The following is a 19,289-nucleotide window of genomic DNA, read 5'->3' as shown; positions in this document are numbered from 1 at the left end:
ATATTGTTGTAGAAACAGGGCAGGTTAAAGTTTAAACAACTGGAAGAGTGGTATGCATTAAATATGTAAGATAAAGAAAAAAGCAACTGAAAATAGAATATGACTTAGAAACGTATTGCTCTTTCTTATAAACACTGAAACCTGTACACTTTTATTTAAGCTATTAAGCCTAGGTATTTGTTTAGGTACAGAGATTGGTCAAAAAATGTGTTTACTCTGTTACCATGACATGAAGAATCTCTTAATGACCCAAGAAAAAGCATCTGTGTAGTGACATACTCCATTTTTATAAGACACTCTTAAGATTTACTTCAGTTCAGTTCAGTCCTCAGTCGTGTCCGACACTTTGCGACCCCATGGACTGCAGCATGCCAGGCTTCCCTGTCCATCACCAACTCCCAGAGCCTACTCGAACTCATGTCCATTGAGTCAGTGATGCCATCCAACCATCTCATCCTCTGTTGTCCCCTTCTCCTCCCGCCTTCAATCTTTCCCAGCATAAGAGTCTTTTCCAATGAGTTGTTTTTTTGCATCAGGTGGCCAAAGTATTGGAGTTTCAGCTTCAGCATCAGTCCTTCCAATGAATATTCAGGACTGATTTCCTTTAGGATTGACTGTTTTGATCTCCTTGCAGTCCAAGGGACTCTCAAGAGTCTTCTCCAACACCACTGTTCAAAAGCATCAATTCTTTGGCGTTCAGCTTTCTTCACAGTCCAACTCTCACATCCATACATGACTACTGGAAAAACCATAGCTCTGACTAGACGGACCTTAGTTGGCAAAGTAATGTCTCTGCTTTTTAATAAGCTATCTAGGTTGGTCATAGCTTTTCTTCCAAGGAGCAAGCGTCTTTTAATTGCATGGCTGCAGTCACCATCTGCAGTGATTTTGGAGCCCCCCAAAATAAAGTCTGTCACTGTTTCCCCATCTATTTGCTATGAAGATGGGACCAGATGCCATGATCTTAGTTTTCTGAATGTTGAGTTTTAAGCCAACTTTTTCTCTTCTCTTTCACTTTCATCAAGAGGCTCTTGAGTTCTTTGCTTTCTGCCATAAGGGTGGTGTCATCTGCATATCTGAGGTTATTGATATTTCTCCCAGCAATCTTGATTCCAGCTTGTGCTTCATCCAGCCCGGCATTTCACATAATGTACTCTGCATATAAGTTAAATAAGCAGAGTGACAATATGCAGCCTTGATGTGCTTCTTTCCCGATTTGGAACCAGTCTGTTGTTCCATGTCCAGGTCTAACTGTTGCCTCCTGACCTGCATACAGATTTCTCAGGAGGCAGGTCAGGTGGTCTGGTATTCCCATCTCGTTTAAGAATTTTCCACAGTTTGTTGTGATCCACACAAAGGCTTTGGTGTAGTCAATAAAGCAAAAGTAGATGTTTTTCTAGAACTCTTGCTTTTGCAATGATCCAGTGGATGTTGGCAATTTGATCTCTGGTTCCTCTGTCTTTTCTAAAACCAGCTTGAGCATCTGGAAGTTCACGGTTCATGTATTGTTGAAACCTGGCTTAGAGAATTTTGAACATTGCTTTGCTAGCATGTGAGATGAGTGGAATTGTGCAGTAGTTTGAACATTCTTTGGCATTGCTTTTCTTTGGGATTGGAATGAAAACTGACCTTTTCCAGTCCTATGGCCACTGCTGAGTTTTCCAAATTTGCTGGCATATTGAGTGCAGCACTTTCACAGCATCATCTTTTAGGATTTGAAATAGCTCAACTGGAACTCCATCACCTCTACTAGCTTTGTTTGTAGTGATGCTTCCTAAGGCCCACTTGACTTCGCATTCAGGGATATCTGGCTCTAGGTGAGTGATCACATCATCGTGGTTATATGGGTCATGAAGATCTTTTTTGTGTATCTTTGTTGTGATCTCTTCTGTGTATTCTTCCCACCTCTTTTTAATCTTTTCTGCTTCTGATAAGTCCGTACCATATCCGTCCTTTATTGTGCTCATCTTTGCATGAAATGTTGTCTAGGTAGTTCTAGTTTTCTTAAAGAGATCTCTAGTCTTTCCCATTCTATTGTTTTCCTCTATTTCTTTGCATTGATCACTGAGGAAGGCTGCTTTATCTCTGCTTGCTATTCTTTGGAACTCTACGTTCACATGGGTATATTTTTCCTTTTCTCCTTTGCCTTTTGCATCTCTTCTCTTCACAGCTATTTGTAAGGCCTCCTCAGACAATCATTTTGCCTTTTTAGACTTCTTTTTCTTGGGGATGGTCTTGATCCCTGCCTCCTGTACAATGTCATGAACCTCAGTCAATAGTTCTTCAGGCACTCCGTCTATCAGATTTAATCTCTTGAATCTATTTGTCACTTCCACTGTATAATCATAAGGGATTTGATTTAGGTCATACCTGAATGGTCTCGTGGTTTTCCCTACTTTCTTCAATTTAAGTCTGAATTTGGCAATAGGAGTTCATGATCCGAGCCACAGTCAGCTCCCAGTCTTGTTTTTCTGACTGTATAGAGCTTCTCCATCTTTGCCTGCAAAAAATATAATCAATCTGATTTCAGTATTGACCATCTGGTGACGTCCATGTGTAGCATCTTCTCTTGTGTTGTTGGAAGAGGGTGTTTGCTATGACCAGTGCATTTTCTTGGGAAAACTCTGTTAGCCTTTGCCCTGCTTCATTTTTTACTCCAAGGCCAAATTTGCCTGTTACTCCAGGTAATTCTTGACTTCCTACTTTTGCATTCCACTCCCCTATAATGAAGAGAACATCGTTTTGGATGTTAGTTCTGGAAGGTTGGTCTTGTAGGTCTGGTAGGTCTTCATGGAACTGTTCAGCTTCAGTTTCTTCAGCATTACTGATTGGGGCATAGACTTGGATTACTGTGATATTGAATGGTTTGCCTTGGAAATGAACAGATTATTCTGTCGATTTTGAGATTGCATCGAAGTACTGCATTTTGAACTCTTTTGTTAATTATTGTGTTAATTATTGGGGTCACAAAGAGTCAGACATGACTGAGCAACTAAATTGAGTGCTGTTTTATATTACACACCTAGTATTTATTTATCTTATAAATTGAAGTATGTGCTTTCTGACTGCCTATTGCCAATCCCCGATCCCCTCACCCCCTGCCTCTGGTAATAACAAATCGATCTCTTTTTTCTATGAGCTTTTTTGTTTTATTTTTAAGTATATTAATTTACAACACTATTTTAATTCCTGGTACACAACATAGTGATTTATATTTCTATAATTTTGAAATGATCACCACAACGAATCTAGCTACCGTCTGTCACCACGCAAATATACTACATAATTAATGACTAAGACCTAGGAGTCTTAAAAAGACACCAGTATCTCCAGAGATTCTGATTTAACTTGTTTAGAGTGTAACTTGGCGTTCAGGATTTTTGAAAGCTCTGGTGATCCAAAGTGCAGCCAGAGTTGGATACACTGACCTACACCAATTTTTTCTTTTGAGGCTGTACGTAATTCTAAGGCATGGAAAATCAGTGCTTTTTCTTGGGTCTTTATGTTTGATTTTGAGATTGTAGTTTATCCAAGGCATCTGTGGTTTGTTGGACTTGGGGTGAAGAATGAGAAAATAGTAACATGTTTATATTTTAAGTATGTGTTTGTGTCTGTGTTCAGCTGCTCCTTGGAGTGGGGGAAGCAATTAAAATTTACATAATGACTGGTTTTAAGACCATGGTGGAGAGATAGTCTTGTTTGTGTGTTCTCAAGTGTCTGTTTTGTCTTACAGTTTTTCTCTATGCAGTTCAAGATGGCTTTTGTTCTCTTAACAGATTTCTGTGGTCATTTTTGTTACAACACTTATCAAAAACCAGATGATCATAAACTTTGGCAAACGTCTCTAGTCTGTTACATGCCCTCTTCCTTTCCCCTTATAATGCTGTCTTAACTCATCACTCAGAAAATAACCAAGAAAATTTACTTTGATAGTTGTGTTTTTATGATCATCTGGTTAATGTTTTAATATTGCTTTTTTCCCTCTCTTCTAGTGACAAGTATGGGAGACATAAAGCACTTTAAATTTTTCTCTAGTTCTAGATCATGATTAGATTTGGGGAAAATAAGTTGAAAAACAGCAATTTTAGGAAAAGTGCTTATTATGTAGCACTGTGCAGCATTTGGGGATTTAAAGGCCATTATTGATATGTCTTTTATCTTTATTATGAATTTATAGCTGTGTACTTTGAGCAAGACATTAAGAGGCATTACATTTTCACAGATTATTTACAATATAGATGGTATAGACTTTTTATAATGCATATTGTTGGAGTTTGGTGAACAGTTAAGCAAATGATTAGTAATTTAAAAACCCTGATGTTATGGTGATTCAAAGCAGAGGGAGAAAGAAATCTGAAGCGGTCCTCTTGGTGTGGTTTCTCTGGGGAGGGTACTGAAGGGCCATCCTGGCTCCACAGCGCCCCATGAGGTCGGCTGAGGCACTGAGCTGCAGTTCAGCTTCCCCTTCTTCCCGATCCTGCCTCCTTCATCCTCAGGAAATATTCTAGAACTCCTCCCAACCCCAAACTTCAAACATAAATCTCAGGTTCAGAGTCTGTTTCCCGGGTGTAAATCCTTATGGAGGCAGGGGGGCTGAGGCCTGGCACCACGTCCCCAGCTGCCACTGACAGGAAGGGAGTGAGGCCAGCACCCAGGGCAGTTCCTGGAGGTCAGTGCAGCTCGGGCAGTCCAGAGCTTCCACTGAGGCAGCTGGTGGGGTGAGTGGTCCGTTCTGAAGGGAGAGAGGATCTGGGTGGCGCACCCCCGCTCCTGTACATAAGTGAAACACAAAGTGGGAGATGTATGGGGAAAGGGAGATGAGAAAAAGTCCCTGCTGTTCCGTAATTTTTTTTTTGCTGTCATATTTAATCCCTCAGAATTCTTCTCCTGCTGTTGACTTCAGGATGATGAACCAAGCACATTACACCAGTTTAATAAATGATGAAACCATAGCAGTTTGGAGACAAAAGCTCTCAGAACACAACAATGCAAATACAATCAAGTATGTGGTTGCTTGTTTTCAGTTCTTTTCAAAGTGTATTGGAATTTCCAACTTAGTGATTTTCCCCTACTTCCATCTTGAGGTTGTGAATATAAATGGCGTTTTGCATTTGAGGGGTCATTTTTTGGGCACACATCTGGTGCCCTTAGCCTGAAATAATGTAGTAAGTTGTTCTCCCCATTTTCTTACAAGGTGTATTCCTCAACGTGCTTTGTTTGGACCTTAAAAATCCTAACTGATGAAGCCCTGAGTTGGCCTTTCTGCCAAGAAAGCTTAGTGTTATTGTTGTTTAATTCCAAGAGTTTTCTTCATATGCTTATTCCGAAGCATTCCAATCTAAGCTTATTTTATTTAATCAGAATAATTTAGCATTTTCATACTCAAAATGATTACATGAGATAGAGAAAAAAGTACAGTTAAAGGATTGAGTCCTTTCAGCAAGTGTATTTCATTCTTAAAAAAGGTTTTTTTTTAATTTTTATATATATATTTTTAATTTTTATATTTTTACACATTGTATTGGCTTTCCTCAGTTTTTCCATTTTTTGACAGAAGCTGATTCTTGGGTATGAATGAATCCGATTGTGTACTAGGTGATAGTTGTTCCCAGATACGTATATAAAGCATTTTACTTTATGAAATAGATTGTAGGGGGGCAAATTGCCTGAGCCCTTGGACACACCAGCTTTTTGAGTGGGGGATCATTGGGAATGCCCGAGAGCACCTCTGTGACAGTCCTCAGAAGCCCTCTAAGCTTGGTGACTCTGCCAGGGAGTTCAGTCTGGAAGGGGCAGAGAACAGGCTGGGAGGACTAGACTCACTGGGAAGATAGGGGTGTAGGGGCACTGAGACTCCCTTGGCTGGGACTTTACTAGTTCTGTTTTCTTATTTACAAGCAATAGGATATAAGGAATGATCTCCAAAGATCCTTCCTGACCTGGCTCCTGTGATTAACAGAAGTTAACTGTGATCCCCTCCTCAACTGTGTATTTGTTTTGTTCCTTCCCTTTTCCTTATACTAAATAAAAGGGTTCAAGCTTCCTGACATGTAGTATCACTGTGGGTCCTCAGAAACTAGCAGTTTCCCCCCAGAAAATCTGAGTAATAGGAATAAAAACTTAACTTCACTCATTTGTAGTTTCTTTCTAAGATGGGCAATAAAACAGAAGGAAGTATTTGTTCAGTTATTAGTTTGCAGAGATACTTTCTGTGTTGGTAAATAACAGCTCAGCTTATCTTTTTTGGTTTTATTTTGGGTTCGTGTTTGGAGATGAGGGGGGAAGTGTCTTAGATGGTTGGTGGGAGGAAAGTCCAAGGTCATTATTATTAGGCCTGAGAGTTTTCTTTTGGCAACTTTAATACTCTTTATTTTAACATGATTTACGGATAATGTAAGTTCTTGTCCGTTTTGAGACAGGACACTGTTTTCCAAGGCTTCACCTGGGTAAGAAGGAGCAGCTATTATGGAAACTCTGGAATAGAGGAGTAATATATTGCTGATGCTTAAATGACCATTTATTTATACTTATTAAAGACTTCTTTCCCGTTTTTCTTTCTGAGCAGTGGTGTTGTTCAGATATTATCTTCTGCGGCCTGTTGGAATGGAAGTTTTCTTGAGAAAAAGTAAGTGACTTAGTCTTAAAATACCCACATGTGATGCAGGTGCTTACTCAGCAAAGGCTGAGAAAGGCTTGTGTTCTCTTTGCTGGTGGTTGGCCTTAACTCAGTGGGTAAGCTTACGATTTGCACAGCAACAGAAGTGCCTGATGGTGGTGAGAGGACACCAGGAAGGGTAGTGCTGATTCATGCCTAGCTGGCAGAGAAGCAGATCACCAAGAGAGAGGCAGTATCTCAGAAAGGGTTGGTGTAATCAAAAGTAAGATTTTTCAGGCTATTCCAAGATGTTAATAATATTTGTTCTTAAATTCTTTTTTTTAAAAAAAAAATATATTTTATTGAAGTGTAGTTGACTTTGCAATGTTTCAGGTACACAGCAAGGTGATTCAGTTATACAGATACACATATATTATTTTTGAAATTATTTTCCATCATAGGTTACTAAAAAATATTGACTATATTTCCCTCTGATATACAGTAGACCTTTCTTGCTTGTTGCGTATCTATTTTTTAATTAGAAATCTAACATTCTGTTCATACTAAGTCAGACAAGTCAAATCAAAATGTCAAAATTCTTTTAGTTAGGCAAGAATTCATACGTTTTCTAACATATATATTATACATGTTTATATGTATATGTATACAAAAGCTCTTCTACTATACTTAATAAGGGCTTGAGAAAGAACAGAAAAAAAAGAGATGGAGAAGTTGGAGAACATAAACTAAATGAAACGGGACCATTGAATATGTAATAGAAAAAGTGAAACAAACTAGATAAAAGTAAAAAGATCATCATATAGTCCAGTTGTTTATAAACATGACTGCTCATTAGAAACATCTGGAGCTCTGGAGAAAAAAGCGATACCTGAGCATTTGTAGTTTTCCAAAAGTTTCAAGCTAATTCTGATATGCCCCTGGATTTTTTAAAGTGATTACAGGTTTTTCTATTAGATCCTAGTTTTGTTGATATAGAATTTTATTATTTTTCTGTTGACCAGTCATGATACAATGGTATTGAGTGATAGTTACATAGTCACAATAGCAAAAGATGTTAATCAGTTTTCACAATTAGTAGCCAAACAAAGAGAAGGAAATGGCAGCCCACTCCAGTGTTCCTGCCTGGAGAATCCCAGGGACGGGGGAGCCTGGTGGGCTGCCGTCTGTGGGGTCGCACAGAGTCAGACACGACTGAAGTGACTTAGCAGCAGCAGCAGCAGCGTAGGTGCCATACTGATTCTGTCACTGTCTTATGTTACTTCACTGTTGTATGTGATGAATAAAAGAAATGTTTTGGCTTCTCACTACAATCTCAGTAGCTTCTGGTGTGAACAACTCAATCCAGAAATGATTCTCACTATATTGTAATTTCTGTTTAGGGTAGTATTCTTCAGTCTCAAAACAAAAATAAAAGATAATTACAATTGCAAGCCATAATGGGAGCATGATTAACTTAACAATATAAATAACTACAATTTGAGGGGAGTATCACGCAGAATGATGTGGTAGGTGAAAGTGCATACGTGCACTTGTTTTCATCCACCCAGCTAGTGTATGTCTCTTAGTTGGTGCTTTTAATCTATTTACATTTAAGGTAATTATTGATATGTATGATCCTATTACCATTTTCTTAATTATTTTGGATTAATTTTCTGTAGGTCTTTTCCTTCTCTTGTGTTTGCTGCCTAGAGAAATTCCTTTGGCATTTGTTGTAAAGCTCGTTTGCTGATGCTGAATTCTCTTAACTTTTGCTTGTCTGAAAGCTTTTGATTTCTCTATCAAATCTGAAGGAGAGTCTTGTGGGGTAGAGTATTCTTGGTTGAGGTTCTTCCCTTTTATCACTTTAAATGTATCATGCCATTCCCTTCTGGCTTGTAGAGTTTCACATCAGCAGATAGCCTGATGGGAGTTCCCTTGTGTGTTATTTGTCATTTTTCCCTTGTTGCTTTTAATATTTTATCTCTGGTCTTTAATTTTTGTCAGTTTGATTACTGTGTGTCTGGGTGTGCTCCTCCTTGGGTTTATCCTGCCTGGGACTCTCTGTGCTTCTTGGACTTGGTTGACTATTTCCTTTCCCATGTTTGGGAAGTTTTTAGCTATTATCTCTTCAAATATTTTCTCAGGTCCTTTCTCTACTCCTTCTGGGACCCCTATAATGCGAATGTTGGTGTGTTTAATGTTGTTCCAAATATCTCTTAGGCTGTCTTCATTTCTTTTCATTCATTTTTCTATGTTCTGTTCTGTGGCAATGATTTCTACCATTCTGTCCTCCAGGTCATTTATTATTCTGCCTCATTACTCTGCAATTGATTCCTTCTAGTGTATTATTCATCTCTTTTTCTTTGTTCTTTAGTTCTTGTAGGTCTTTGGTAAACATTTCTTGCATCTTCTCAATCTTTGCCTCCATTCTTTTCCCAAGATCCTGAATCATATTCACTATCATTATTCTGAACTCTTTTTCTGGAAGATTGCCTGTCTCCACTTCATTTAGTTGTTTTTCTGAGATTTTACTTTGTCCCTTCATCTGGGATATAACTTTCTGCTCTTTCATGGTGATTAACTTTCTGTAACATGGTTTTTGTTTTAGCTGCTGTGAGACTGTGCTTCTTCTTGCTTCTTCTGTCTGCCCTCTGATGGATGAGGCTAAGAGGCTTATGTAAGCTTCTTGATGGTAGGGACTTGTGATGGGAAAAACTGCATCTTGCTCTGGTGAGCAGGACCTTGCTCAGTAAAGCTTTAATCCAATTATCTGCTGATGGGTGGGGTTGTACTCCTATCCTTGTAGTTTTTTGACCTGAGGCAACTTATCCCGGGGTCTAAAAGCTGTATGGTAGGGTTAATAGTGGACTCCATCAGGGTTTACACCAAGGGGGACCTTCCAGTGCCCTTGTCCCTGTGGTGAGCCCCTGCTGACCCACACCTCCACCGGAGGCCCTCCAGCACTAGCAGGCAGTTTCAGTTCAGTCTTCGGTGGGGTCACTGCTCCTCTCCTCCCAGTCTTGGAAGGCATGCATTTTGTTTGTGCCCTCCAAGACCAGAATCTGTTTCCCCCAGTCCTCTGGAAGGCCTATAATCAAATCCTAGTGGCCCTGAAGGCCATATTCCATGGGGATTCCTAGTCCCTTAGTTGGATCTCCAGGCTGGGAAGCCTCACATGGGGTTCAGAACCTTCACAATAGTGTGAGACTTTCTTTTTTATTGTTGTTCTCCAGTCTGTGAGTCACCACCTGGCAGGTATGAGATTTGATTTTATTATGATTGCATCCCCACCTAACATCTTGCTGTGGTGGCTTTTTTGTCTTTGGACATGGGGTATCTTTTTTTGGTGGGTTCCGGCATCCTCCTGTTGATGGTTGTTCTACAGCTAGTTAAAATTTTGGTGATCTCACAGGAGGAGATGAGCGCATGTCCTTTTTACTCTGCCATCTTGAACTGGAAGTGGACAATTCTGTTCTTAAATTCGTATTTCTTTAAATAATCTCTCTGTTTCTTTGACTCCTTTCCCATGGTTTTTTCTTTCTCAAAAAAGAATGAATTTAGGGAAAGTTCCAAGAAGGCTCCAGGGATTCCTTGGACTCAGGGCCAGCCCAGCCTACCAGAAAATTGCATTTGGCCTAAACTTCCAGGTTGTAAATAGTGTTTCCTTGCTAGGCCTTATCCCCTCTGCAGATATTGTGGCCACAGAAGGGTCTCGTCATGGGTTTTGATCTTTGGTGATCCCAAGTCCCAACCTTTTCACCATCCTTTTTCTGTCTGTGGCAAGGCTAATGAAATCCCATGAAGACAGACTTCAGTTCTGTGTGTCAGTTGCACCCCCTTACCCCCTCCCCAATTCTGTCCCTAACTGGGTTGTAAGAGGTTGCTTCAGGAACTCTGTTCAGTTACAATTAAAGATTGCAAAGTCATTTGTATCATTAGGGCAGCTGAAATGAGCTCATCCAACTAATTTCAGAATCAATACTTAGCCTTTTCCTCCAGGGAAAAAATTCTGTGTTGATGTTGGTCTTTTAGAACAGTGATTCTCAACCAGGCTGATTTGTTTCCCAGGGGACATTGAGCATTGTCTCTTGACATGTTTTGGTTGTTACTGTGGTGGTGAGTATACGACTGGAATCTAGTGAGCAAAGGCCACGGGTGCTGCTAAGCATCTCACAATCCCACCCACCCAACAAAGAATTATCTGACAACCACAAAAGTCAGCAATCCCAAGGCTGAGAAACCTTATTCTAGAAGGACAATTTTTATGAAAGTTGGGAATGGCTTTTGTTAGATTGCTGCTGCTGCTGCTAAGTCGCTTGGTTATGTCCAACTCTGTGTGACTCCATAGATGGCAGCCCACCAGGCTGCCCTGTCCCTGGGATTCTCCAGGCAAGAACACTGGAGTGGGTTGCCATTTCCTTCTCCAATGCATGAAAGTGAAAAGTGAAAGTGAAGTTTTCTCAGTCGTGTCTGACTCCTAGCGACCCCATGGACTGCAGCTTACTAGGCGCCTCCATCCATGGGATTTGCCAGGCAAGAGCACTGGAGTGGGTTGCCATTGCCTTCTCCATTTGTTAGATTATCCAGCCTTAATTTGTTAGTTGCTCAGTGGTATCATGTCTGACTCTTTGCCACTGTATGGCCTGTGGCCTGCCAGGCTCCTCTGTCCATGAGATTTTCCAGGCAAGAATACTGGAGTGGGTTGCCATTTCATCTCCAGGGGATCTTCCCCACCCAGGGATCAAACCCACATCTCCTGTGTCTCCTGAATTGGCGGGCAGATTCTTTACCCCTGAGCCACCTGGCAATTCCCAAAGACCAGTTTAACAAAGCATAAATACATCTAGATAAAGTCTTTTGATTTTTCTTAGCAGCATAGCAGAAGGTACTTCTAAGCATATGGAAGGCTGCATATGGGATAGCAGAAACAATTTCTATGTTTTGGGCAAATTTATTTTTAGAACAATAGTGCAAGAGATTCAACAAACAGAAAGCCGAAGTAACTCCTCTTGATTGACAATTTATATGCATTGATTCCAATGCATATAATTATATAATTACAATTTTTTCACATTAGGAACTCTGCTTCTGTTTTTATAAATTGTAATATTGCCAAGAGATGACATTAAAACTATCTGAATATGTTTGTTACACATAAGCAGAAGTCTGTTTTGCAAATAGTTCTTTTGTAATTAGTAGATGTGGTATGTTTAAGAGTGGAAATATAAGAGACATTCTTTAAATCTCTAAAAGGCTGAAAGTTTGTTTAAAACAGAAAAATGATTAGTTGTTAGGAAGTTAAAGACAGTTGTTGTTCAGTCATGTTTGACTTTTTGCGACCACATGGCTTGCAGCATGCCAGGCTGCCCTGTCCTTCACCATCTCCCAGAGTTTGCTCAAACTCAAGTCCGTTGAGTTGGTGATGCCATCCAACCATCTTGTCCTCTGTTGTCCCCTTCTCCTCCCTCCGCCAACCTTTCCCAGTATCAGGGTCTTTCCCAATGAGTTGGCTGTTCTCATCAGGTGGCCAAAGTATTGGAGCTTCAGCATCAATCCAAGGAATATTCAGGATAAAATTAGTCCTGGAGTGAATGTACTTATATTCCTTATGTTAACTGAGTAATACACTAACTTTGCATTTATTATAGATCCGATATTAAAAAAAAAAAAACTTGCTTTGAACTTGATATTTGTTAATGAGTGGGCCACATTGCACAAGGGGTGTTTTTTGTACATAGGCACAGCATCTGCCTTTGGTTCAAAGTACCACAATGACAGAAAGAGGCAAAAATACAAGAGTTAATCAGAAAAATAACATTCTGCCAATAAATTTCAAAAGAGTCTCACAGTAAGATGATGATCCTTATACTTTAATGACTTAAATTGTAAGATCATCTTGAAAAAGGGATTCAGAGAGATTTATTCTGTTGGGTTTCCCCAAAGTTAATGTTTTCGTGCATCTTGTCTGCCAGGTGAAATTTAGATTGGATCAGTATGTGCAAACTATATGTTGACTATTTTATAATTCATCCCTATCAGAATGTTTGCTTTGTTTTTCTTCTATTACATGTTTTTTTTTTTTCTTTTTGTTTAGAATTGATGAGCATTTTAAAACAAGTCCCAAAATCCCTGGAATTGATCTGAACTCAACTAGAGTGTTATTTGAGAAGTTGATGAACTCTCAGCACTCCATGATTCTAGAACAGGTATTTTTTTACTTCTATAAAGTATATGCTTAAAATGCATTTTTGCATTGAAATAAGTCAACTTTCAAGAAGAAAAAAAAGAGTAAGATGAAAAGGCAAAAGTCTTGTATAAATGTTAACTCTGTAAAATACATTAGGAATTTGTCCTAACTTTAAATTTTCTATTTAGCTTAAAGTTTTCTAAGGAAATCCCCACCCCCTAGAGTATAAGTTTGGCAAGGGCAGGGACCTTTGGCTTTTCTTTTCACTGATGTATTCTGATTGCCCAGACTGGTGCCTGGCTCGTAGATGTTCCTGAGTGCATACTGAATGAATAAGAGTTGAGAGTCTCTCAAATAATTTATGAGTTTAGAGATCAGGTAATTAGATTGAATTTCTCATTACTCTTTTCTCTCATACAGATCTTAAATAGCTTTGAAAGTTGCCTGATTCCTCAGTTATCAAGTTCACCACCAGATGTTGAAGCGATGAGAATCTACTTAATACTCCCAGAGTTTCCCCTGCTCCAGGATTCCAAGTATTACATAACGTTGACTATCCCCCTGGCTATGGCCATTCTGCGGCTGGATACAAACCCCAGCAAAGTCTTAGGTGAATTTGCTGCACAGTACCGGAAGTTTCTGCTTTATATTTTATTAGTGTGACCATTGGCTCCTGTTGGATTGAGATCCAAGATTTGTTATCATTTAATACGCGTAACACTTAAACATTTCTTTCTTTGCTATTAATTTCTAATTTCAAGCCATATTTTCAGTTTAAACAAATTGAACCATTATTTAGGTTATTTGAAACAGTTTACACCAGACTTATCTTGATTTTTAAATATTCACAAAGTTAGATTATTTGACTTAATTTTTTTTCCTCCTGTGCTTGCTAGTGGTTAATAGTGTCTCAAGTATTACTGTCCATCTGTTGTTCTTTCTCTTATAATTAATTTAGGGGGTGGGAGTGAAATGAACATTGTGGTGTGATACACAGGTCTCCAGAAAAGGAGAGGAAGAAAATGACCTAGTGGAGACTTACCAAATGTTTGTTTTGTTTTTCTTTTATAGGACAGTTGAGTCCACACTGATTTTTGCAGGCTACGGACACTTTGCTGAGATAAGAACCTTCCGTTCCTCAGTGAATTGGAGAGTGTCTCTCATGGGAGTAGCGCCTGAGATGTTTTTGTTAATCAAATGCAGAAAATCTGTCACCCGGCTTTTTCTTTTCATTTATTTTTTTTTCCTGGTAATTTTTTTTAGATGTTCACTGCAGCTCAGTAACTTCTGTGTTCCATATGGACTAGGCTGTTACTTGAGTGTGGTCTCCCCACGAGTAGACCTGTATTGCTCAGGATGGAATACTGTCTTTTCCGTATTGCTCCCATCTTTGTAGAAGATACAAACACAGAAATAATCATGAATATGTTAGTCCTTAATTTTTTTTTAAGCTCACAAGCTCTTTGGGGTATATTTTCTCAGGTATTTTAGTAAACTGTGAGATAGAGATGGCAATCTCTGAAGGAATATTACCTGACTTTTAAGTTTTTTTTAAATTATTTTATTATTATTTATTATTTTGATTTTCTCAGAGAGAATAGCACAAAAAGATCAGAATAGTTCAGTTTTACACTTAGTTTTTAAATTCTAATCATAGAAATTGAAAAGAATACTTCAAAGAAGAGAAAACACTGCAAGTAACCATCACACAAATTCACGATGATCAATATTTTGCCCTTTTAGTTTTCTCCATTCTCCCTACCACTACCTTGTAATCTTTTCTGGAATACACTTGAAAAATCTTGGACATTCTATTACTTCATCCTATAAGTATGTCAGTGTGACTGAGTTTGTTTCTGACAAAGTAAAACCAGTGGTATAGTCTTCTTGTCTGGTTATGAGAAAGTATTGTTTAAGAAACAGAAATATGTAGTTTTTCAACTCATGATGCCTCTTGAAAGGAAGGACTGGCTGCCATATTTGGTGCTGCATCTGGGTGTGTGGTCCTCGGCATCTCTGGTGCAGGACCTAAGTGGGGGCTGAGAAGGGGGCTGAAAGGCCAGGATCTGTGGATGCTCCTGCCCAAAGTATACGCCTGAGCATCTTGACCACAAATGTCCCTGAGACTGAAATTTTAGATTAGCCTTCTGATTGAGTCCTTGAGGGAAACAATCAGATGAAGCTTTATAAAAAAGCTCCAAGGTTCTCCTGCAGCCACCACTGTCTCTGGAAATGCTTTAATGGATTCTTTTTAAAGTCAGTTTTGGGAAACTGTGTTTTAGACTAATGCTTATCTTCTAGCTGGAGCAGTTTTTAGTTAGTAGACAGAAGACATACATACTTGATCAAGATCACATGTTGAAATATATCTTTTTTTTCTTTTCTAAAGATAACTGGTGGTCTCAGGTATGCCCGAAATACTTCACGAAACTGGTAAACCTCTATAAAGGTGCAGTCGTTTATCTGCTGAGAGGAAGAAAGACATTCTTAATCCCTGTACTGTTTAACAATTATATTACAGCAGCTCTCAAGCTCTTGGAGAAGTTGTACAAGGTAAGCATAGAGAAGACCCAGAGGGGAGAGGGGTGGAGAGAGAGTAGGATGAAATGATCTACCCGCATGTTCAGTGGGAAGCTCTTTTCCAGGCATCTGGGTCTTAACTGTCCTTGTTTCGTTCTTCATCAGGTAAATCTTAAAGTGAAACATGTGGAATATGACACATTTTACATTCCTGAGATTTCCAGTCTCGTGGACATTCAGGAAGACTACCTCATGTGGTTCTTGCATCAAGCAGGAATGGTAAGAATTCATGTGAAGCATATCTTAAAGCTTTACTCTTTTCTCAGAGCACAAGGACAAGAAAAAAAAATCTGAGCTCTATAATTTGTCCTTGACTTTGATGTTAATGTCACACCTGTGCTTTACTGACTGGCTTTTGCATTCTTAAAACACTGAAGTACTTTGAGTAATCATAAGTACTCATAAGCAGTCGACTACAAATGGGTAGTCACCCGAATGGCATAATTTTAATTAGTTGCCAACATTAAAAAAAATCAAGGTATCTGAAGTAGTCAAACTCATAGAAACATAAAGTAGAAAAGTGGTTGCCAGGGTCTAGTGAGGAGAAATTGAAGAGTTTTTTTTAATGGGTTTAGACCTTTTTTAAAAAATGAAGTATAGTTGATTTACAATATTGTGTTAGTTTCAGGTACACAGCAAAGTGATTCATCTTTCTATATCTATAACTATGTTCCTTTTCAGATTCTTTTCCCTTATAGAGTATTACAAAATATTGAGTATAATTCCCTGTGCTATTACAGTAGGTCCTTGTTATCTGTTTTGTATATAGTGGTGTGTACATGTTAATCTCAGACTCCTAATTTATCCTTCCCCCACCATGCCCGTTTGGTAACCATGAATTTGTTTTCTAAGTCTGTGAGTGTGTGTTATAAATATGTCCATTTGTATCAATTTTTAGATTCCACATGTAAGTGAAATCACGTGATATTTGTCTTTTTCTGTGTGGTTTACTTAGTATAATAATCTCTAGGACTTTCAGTTTTGCAGGATGAAAAAATTCTGGAGATTCATTGCACAATAATGGAAATGTATTTGAGACTAATGAATCTAACACGGTAAAGATGGTAAACTTTGTGTCTTTTACCACAATTTAAAAAGTCAAGGAACATAAAATGAATTTCTGGCCTTTCTTGAGACCTGGAAGACCTGGCAGCATGACCTGTCTCCCAGATGGTGCCAGCTGGCTGGAGTTCAATAGGGGCTCTTTAGATGTGGCTTATACATGCCAGAGTCCCCACTGCAGTTTGATTTTGACATTGAGGAAAGGATCATTTGCTATTATCTTCATCTAACAGCTAGTCAACTTGAGTCATCTTATGTCAGCTGCCTGAACCCTACAGGATGCCTGGTTTGGGATTATGTGTGTGAAAATGTCACATATCCCTGACCTAGTTCTCGCTTACATTACAACTGTGGGTTTGCCTGCCACCCTTGAGTTGGCTATATAGTTTGTTTGTAGACTGGCTTGGGATATATGCAAGGCTTTGTAGGATCACCCATCTGTGGATTATGTATAAATTTGAGTGATGTCAGAAAACAGAGTGATTATATGGTTATTTAGTGAAGCCATGCAGAGCAGACACGTTTGAGATGAGTCCTTGCCAATTTAACAGTTTGATCACTGACATTTAGGCAATATTTTCCTATACCCTGCAGGGATTTTGGAGGTCAGTTTTTGTCATTGTTTAGTCACTAAGTTGTGTCCAACTCTTTTTTTGACCCCGTGGACTGTAGCCTACCAGGCTCTTCTGTTCATGGGATTTCCCAGGCAAAAATACTGGAGTGGGTTGCATTTCCTTCTCAAGAGGATGTTCCCTAACCCAGGGATTGAACCCACATCTCCTACATTGGCAGGTGGATTCTTAATTACTGAACTACCAAGGAAGTCCTTTGGAGGTCAGTAGTGGTTTTCCAAAAGCAAGTCATTTAAATAGGTTTCTTTAAGGAAGATTTTTTTCTTTGTCAAATAAGCCAGATGATCAATGCTGGAGACTATTGAGTGTTTTAATATGGGTTTTGATTACCTTAAAAAGCCAAAATACTTTTCAGAAAAGTGGATAAATCTTCTAAATGGGTTTACGTAGGCATGGAAGCTAGCAATGAACTCTGTTTTCATCTGCTAATTTAGAAGTTGTAAGCAGACAAACTTCTCTGTTTTATGAATTCATGAATAAATATTCATTGACTCATAAAATGTTAAGAGCTTCAGTAAGTCTTATGAATTATTTAGCCAGCTGCTTTGTTTCTAGGTGAGAAATTGGAGTCTCAGAGAAGCTAAACAGTTTTTCCACCAACTCAGTTAGCTTAAAAGCCAATTGTTCTGACTTCTAATCTACTCTTTCTGTGACTTGGTACTGAATCCTAGTGGACTCTAATTTACTTTGACCCTAAAAAAGAAGTTGTTGGTGTTAAAAATATAGGTTATCATGACTGTGGTCTCTGAATGGAGTACTTAAGTGAGCAACTTCTATAACTTTTTTTATTGTTCCTTTCTCTTAATATTTGATAAACAAATATAAGCCTTAAATACCAGCTGCTCATCTCCTCTTCAATAATTAAGGTTATTACAGAAAGATACAAAATTGGGTAAAATAACGTGACCTTTTGTGATTTCTGTGGAATTTTTTCTCTTATACTATTAGAAATTAAAAGTTTAAATTTCTTGATATCTTGGATTTTAACCTAAAATGCTAAAGCTTTTTCATGTATTTTTTTTTTTTTAATTTTTTGAGGTATAATTGACATGTCACATTATTTCAAGTGTATACCGTAATGACTTGATATTTACACACACTGAAATGATCACTGTAAGTCTAGTTACTGTCTGTTACCACACATAGTTGCAAATTTTTTTCTTAGATAACTTTTAAGAATTACTCTCTTAGCAACTTTAGCAACTGAAATATGCAGTGCTGTTTTATTCTCTGTAGTCACCATGCTGTACATTATGTTACTGTGACTTGTTTTATGACTGAAAGTCTGTGCCTTTGACCCTCTTCACCCATTTTTCCCACCCTCCATCCCTTCTTCCCTCTGGCAGTCACCTAACCTGTCTCTTATCTATGAGTTTGTTGTGGTTTTGCTTGTTGAGATTCCAAGCAAATCTTGGAATATATTCACTTCCAAATATAAATAAAATTGTATTGCACTTGTCTTCGTCTGACTCACTTCAAGGTCCATCCAAGTCATTGGAAATGGCAAGATTCCATTCTTTTTGTCTGAGTGTTACTGTTCGTGCACTCAGTAAAGCCAATTTCTGACACCAGGTTGTGGGAAGGAAAATATAGCATTTATTGCAGAGTGCCAAGCAAGGAGCCCAGGGCAGCTAGTGTTCAAAACACCTGAACTCTCTAGTGGGCTTCAGGAAAGCATTTTAATGGCCACAGGAGGGAAGGGAGTTGCAGGGTGTGTAATCAGCCCATGCCCACATCTGGTTGATGGTGAGGTAAGAGGGCAGTGTCATTGTCAATCCTCGAACTCCAGTACGTCTGGGGGCTGTGTGCTCATGGTCGTCAGGTAGTAATTTCTTGGCATTTGGTGGGGATTTTAGTATCTGCTGCACAGCTCAGGAAATGTGCTCCAGGTACCGTTATCTAGGTCCTTCAGAAAGGAGCTAAAACAGAGGATGGTGGGAGGGGTCTGTTCTAGAAAGGCCCCATAACGTCAGGCTTGGTTAAGTGAGTAATATTCCACTGTGTATGCCTTATCTTCTTTCTCCATCCATATATCTATGGACGCTTAGGTTGTTTCCATATCTTGATTAATAAGGCTGCTCTGGATATGGGGGTACATATATCTTTTTGAATTAGTGTTTTTTGTATTATTTGGATAAGTATCCAGAAGTAGAACAGCTGGATCATATGGTAATTCTATTTTTAATTTTTTGAGGAACCTTCATACAATTTTCCATAGTGGCTGTACCAGTTT

General features: G+C 38.8%; 1 protein-coding gene across 3 annotated transcripts in view; it reads left to right on the top strand.

Moving 5' to 3' along the window:
* Positions 1 to 19,289, top strand: part of HERC3 (HECT and RLD domain containing E3 ubiquitin protein ligase 3) — a 200,535-nt gene that overhangs the window by 121,015 nt on the left and 60,231 nt on the right. For all 3 annotated transcript variants that reach the window (XM_010860177.1, XM_010860175.1, XM_010860176.1), the window contains exons 11-16: positions 4,878 to 5,002; positions 6,566 to 6,625; positions 12,690 to 12,801; positions 13,203 to 13,392; positions 15,172 to 15,335; positions 15,468 to 15,581. In XM_010860177.1, the coding sequence (XP_010858479.1) occupies positions 4,878 to 5,002; positions 6,566 to 6,625; positions 12,690 to 12,801; positions 13,203 to 13,392; positions 15,172 to 15,335; positions 15,468 to 15,581 (765 nt within the window). The remainder of the gene's footprint in view (positions 1 to 4,877; positions 5,003 to 6,565; positions 6,626 to 12,689; positions 12,802 to 13,202; positions 13,393 to 15,171; positions 15,336 to 15,467; positions 15,582 to 19,289) is intronic.

Source organism: Bison bison, unplaced genomic scaffold (genome assembly GCF_000754665.1).
Source record: "Bison bison bison isolate TAMUID 2011002044 unplaced genomic scaffold, Bison_UMD1.0 scf7180017864464, whole genome shotgun sequence".
Lineage (NCBI taxonomy): Eukaryota > Metazoa > Chordata > Mammalia > Artiodactyla > Bovidae > Bison > Bison bison.
The sequence above is the reverse complement of the archived record's forward strand: the minus strand, read 5'-3'. Positions and strand labels throughout refer to the sequence as shown.